General features: G+C 34.1%; 1 protein-coding gene across 1 annotated transcript; it reads right to left on the bottom strand.

The window, feature by feature from the left end:
- Positions 1-3,848: 3,848 nt before the first annotated feature.
- Positions 3,849-5,044, bottom strand: Tsp_03098 (hypothetical protein). Its single transcript, XM_003379389.1, has 5 exons — positions 5,041-5,044; positions 4,879-4,919; positions 4,721-4,786; positions 4,391-4,454; positions 3,849-4,225 (listed from the first exon to the last, which is right to left on the bottom strand). The coding sequence occupies exons 1-5, from the start codon at positions 5,042-5,044 to the stop codon at positions 3,849-3,851; spliced, it is 552 nt and encodes a 183-aa protein (XP_003379437.1).
- Positions 5,045-5,195: the final 151 nt, after the last annotated feature.

Below are 5,195 nucleotides of genomic sequence, written 5' to 3'. Positions count from 1 at the left end.
TGCTTCGTAAATTATATATAAACGAGTGGCAAAATATTGATAATAAATCAAAGCATGAAAAGTGCTATGGAAGTAAAATCATTAACCTAACCAGTTGGACAACAAATACTTCGATATGTGATAAATAACGATGCTTAATTCTGCCTGATAGCATGCATAATCGAATATGATAGCCTGATTCAACCCCTTTTTCATAAATAACTGCAACTGAACCAATACCAACAGAACAAACAAGAGCGAATTCATTAAAGACCGAGAATATATACATATTTACATAATCATTCTGCTACCCTGTTTCAAGTTCAAGTGGAACAATGGCACGTTGAATAAAATCTCTAAGAAAACAAGTTGCTGCTTGCTATTTTGCTCAGCAGGCAATTTTTCCTCCTTTTTTCAACAGACGAAAGCTCAAACAACGAGCTTTCAAGATTCATTTTTTCTTTTTTACATGTGCGAGCTGCATTGCAACAAAACATCCACATTCATCCGTGCAAATTCAAAATAATTACACACAACAAAACAATGGAGATATGAAGATAAAAAAAGAGAACATCACAAATAACGGAGAGATTTTCAAGTTACACGGCGTCAATCAACCGAGACAACCGACCGAAGCTTGAACATGAAACGTCGTGACGTCACAGAGCGTAAAACAACGCCAATTAGCTCGAAACTGCAATAATTGCCGGCGTTGTGGAGAATAGCGATGATCATCACAACACAGCAGAGCAGCAGCAACCGGCCGGATGATCATCCACCATCCATAATATATTTTTTTTATTTGCTAAAATTGAATTTCAATTTCCACTCCAATAAGCTTATCGTTGCCTAAAGCAGATCTTCTTATCTGCGATGCATGGGGACATATTACCAACGATTAACAGCAGTTCAACAAAAAGCATGACAAAGGCTAAAATACCCAAACGTACAACCGCACAACAACAAAAAATACATAGAAAAGTTCTGATCACTCAAACCAAATGAAAAAAAGGTATAAACTACATAAAGTCATTTTTTCTAATTAAATGAAAAGCTTCAGATGAATAATAAATGAATAATAGTTGAATAAGTGAAATCTTTCAATCATCTTTCCAACTGAGGTGTTGTAAAATTATGAAAACAATCATCTACACATGTGTCTTCGTAATTTTGCTTAGAAAATAAAATACAAATCACATCACAATTACGAGTCATTTTACCATTTAAAAAATCAAAAATATTCACCAACTACTCAATAAATTGAATTCAACAAGTATTTGCGCACAATTTTGCACAAAAATGGCAAAATTGAAATAGCTCGAGAAGGGCAGCAGCAATAAATAAAAAAAGAAGAAAAAGAGAAAATGGCCTTTCAAAGCAGAAGATGTCAGTTGAACTGAGGCAATTTGGTGAAAATTGAATAAAACAAGTGCAAATTGTGATGTAGCAGTGTGTTTGCATTGGGAACAATAATGAAAACTGTCCCCTGATCAAATAAGTTCAACAGCAGCAGCAGAGATGATGTAGGCAAAGGATTTGAACAACGGCGCCCCAGGAAATGGTCAAATGAAAAATAAATTTTCAAACGAAATGAGCTAAGCCCGTTGCTTGTTTTCTGACAGAATCTTCAATCTGCTTGACTGCTTCGCTTGAATCGGAAGATCAACAGAAAGCAACTAAATTATTATTAAGCTAAATATTAGCAAAATTCTAAAACGGCAAAACAATTGATCTGAGCAAAGAAAAAGTCTGACAATTTCCAAGCAAATGAAAATGATGGACGATCTTAATCTATAAATGCAGTGAAAATAATCAGACTACAAATAAGGTTAATATTTTGCCAAATTACAACAAAATTCAACGAACAGCCATTTTGATTCGATAAGCTGCTAAGATTGAAAAACGTAATTATTTATTTTATCAGATCATCTTTTGACAGCAGATAAGAAATAATCTGTAAAGCATTAAAAAATTACTTTGTAACAATCAATCAATCATTGTCTGCCGCAATTAGCCATGACGAAGCTCGTACAAAAGGCAACTAGCTGAAAGTTGTTCAGAAAAAACTGATCAACATTAAATAAAAATCTGTTCACTGTACCGAACATCGAAATCGTCTCTAACCCATACCCACAGCAGACATGCTTGACGCATGAAAAGGCATCAAGCTTTTGATAAACAATGAACGCTTGACTGAATTCACGCTTGAACGCGCCAACACACACTACCACAAGTCGGATCGTTCCATTCTAGAAAATGGTTGATATCTTTGCAGAAAGCAGAAAAGCCCAGCTTAATGCTCTCGTACAAGCGATAATTTTATCGCTATCTGACAACACTGATTAGTGCATCAATCACTAAGTTGAAGCGCTGTGCTGCTGTTTAGAAAATCCAAACAAGCTAATGTGTCGGTTAAAACACGCTCAACGTTGACGCCCCCAATTTGACGTTTTCCCAAAACTTAACCATTGTGACGACAGCTAACTAGCTAGCCGTCTGTCGTAGCTCAAACAACTGAACAAATTGCTCCCTTCCCCGTTCTCCTCCCATGAATGGAAAAAAATTACAAACAAAATCTACACTCCAGATCAGTCGTTTTTTTTCTTCAAAACTCTGGAAATTTTCGTGAAATAAAAAGAAAACAATCACACACATTCTTCTGCAAACAATTTCAGTTTGCGTCTAAGCTTCCTGCAATGTACATCACAATATAATACTAATCTTTAAGTATTAATACAAAAAAGATCATATATTTCTTTTATAATCTGCCAATCTGCAAACACTAAGACCGATACCGCTCCCCATTTATTATCTTTCTTTGACCACTTGAAACTAATCCTTATAATTAATTGTTTTCGTGTGAAAGAGATACTGAAAATTTGAAATTCGCCATATAAAATATTCACTTGACTGACACAAATTGTTATTTACAAGAAGAAAAAGCTGTTTTTTATTAAATTTAAAAACCTATGCAATGAATGAATAATATACAAAAAGGGGGAGATATGAATCTCGCAAAAAAGAAGCATCCTTATTACAACTACAAGTAAAACGCTTACAATTTTACAAACATGCAAAAAGGAGAACGTACCACATTACTGACTAGGTGAATAATGGAATTTCACAAACTTCTCTGATAGCTCATTTCAAAAATGCTGAACACTTCTAGACATTCGCACATTTGTTAGTGGAAAAAAACAAGACCCCTCATCAATAAAACTTTAAACTTCAAAAAATAAAAAAATTAAATCATGAATTAATGCGCATAAAGATAACCGCAGTTCAAACGCGTGCTTTCATATTTGATGCATTGGATCGGCAAAATGTGCAGTGAAGAAGAATGAATATTCATTCTTTCCTGTTAATATTTTTCGGCTAAACATAGCTGCTGCAGCTAGCTGATATAGCTATGCAGTAAAAATTTGACGAATCTCGAAGAGATGGATTGATCAGATTACAATCACTTGGAAATCATCATGCTATGCTGTTGTCTGCGCTGTCGAAAGAAAATGACGCCACTCGGCTGCAAATGAAGATTGTGAAGATATATATATATATATATACAGGCCATTGACAAACTAGTAACAAAAGAGAAGAGAAACAAAACAGCGAGAGCAAAAAAAACCCCTCAACATGTACAGTTTCGAAAAAAAATTCAGAAAATAAAAGAAAAGCAAAACCGAAAAGTTACTGATAAAATTAACAGAAAAAAATTCAGCAGACCTGCTTTTCTTTTATCCATAAGTTGAGATGAAAACGGTCGTTGGCAACAGGCCAATCGGCGTTAGGCAGGCTGAGTGAGCATTTCTGCAAAACTTTCTCTCTCTCTCTTATTGTTCGTTCTGTTCGACTTATACGAACTGATTTCATCATTCAAAGTAAATAGCAGCTTTTTTCTTTTCCAATGGCATCTCACCAACTGCTTCGTTTATTTCGCGCATTTTTTTCTCACTGACCCCCAATCGTGGAAAAACGATGACGTGCCATTGGTATGGAATGTGACGCGTCAAACAACGTTTGACAACACGTTCCATGCTGCAGTTTTCAATCAGTTTGTCGCCATCAAGACCGCACAGCAACGCATCAAGCAGTCCAACTAACTTTCCCATACCACTTTTATTTATGTATTTAGATATTCTTTTCATCCACTCTTTCACAAATGAGTGACAAATGTTCCGTTGATTCAGTTGCTCATGATAACAGTCTTGTCTTCCCATGTCATTTGAATTAATCGTAACAATCGCTACTTGAAATATGCAAATTCAATAACAGCAGCAACAACAACAACAAAAACAGTATCCCACTAAAACAAACGAATATTCAGTACAATTAAGTTTGTCACGTTAAAATTGTACCTCAGACTGCAAATATTATAGCTTTTTTGAAAGGTAACATCTTCCTTTTTGCACACTTGTTTTCTTTTTATTTTTTTCATAGCAGTGCAAAATAGCAATGATGCTGCGATTCAAAGTCGCCTGAAAAATAAAATATGATTAAAACTTAACTGCTGAACATCGTCACTAAAAACATTTCAAACTGTACATTTACAGTGCCTAAAAATAAACAAAAGCTAGTTACAATTAATGAAATGCTAATAACGAAATACGCCTGAATTTGAAAATCAATTTTGCCAATTTAACAAGTCGCCAATTGATGAATTAAAATAATGTCCATTTATTGAAAACCATTTAAAACTTTCAAAAGTGCAAAGTGGAGAATTGGAACACTTAAAAATAAATACCGACGTACAATTGAGGTAAAGAAGTTCAAAGTAAGATATTAAAATTTTACTACCATCATAAATAACCTTAAAACAAATAAATTAGTCTTCAGTAATTGATTGAAAGGCATTTAAATGAAAAATAAATAAAGCGTTTCAATAGTACAATCTGAATAAACTGCTCTGACTGTTTCTGCTCGATCGCGATCGTTCAGTTCAGCTATATTCAACTTGAAACAAAGTCAATCATAAAGTGCAGCTATTTCACAAATAATTTAACTTCATCCAAAAATTTCAAACCATGCACCTGTCAGTGGAAAACAATTTCGCACAAAAATTACTCATTATAAATAATACTTTTGAAAAACCATTACTAAGAATTTTCAAAAAATTTACCAAAGTAAACTCTCTGTTCAAAATCGACAGAATTTCTGCTAATTTTTTTGCACTTACCTTTATACTTTGTGTCTGATCAACGCTTCACTGAGCAAAACAT

Source organism: Trichinella spiralis (assembly GCF_000181795.1).
Source record: "Trichinella spiralis strain ISS 195 chromosome Unknown Scfld2, whole genome shotgun sequence".
In the NCBI taxonomy this organism is placed as follows: domain Eukaryota; kingdom Metazoa; phylum Nematoda; class Enoplea; order Trichinellida; family Trichinellidae; genus Trichinella; species Trichinella spiralis.
The sequence above is the reverse complement of the archived record's forward strand: the minus strand, read 5'-3'. Positions and strand labels throughout refer to the sequence as shown.

Bases quoted from the DNA above. Each gene is read 5' to 3' on its own strand.
- Tsp_03098 (XM_003379389.1), bottom strand. The intron at 4,787-4,878 runs GTTTATTCAGAT...ATTTGTTTTAAG, and splicing joins GAGCAGAAACAGTCAGAGCA to GTTATTTATGATGGTAGTAA. The intron at 4,455-4,720 runs GTATTTATTTTT...TTTATTTTTCAG, and splicing joins TTTACCTCAATTGTACGTCG to GCGACTTTGAATCGCAGCAT.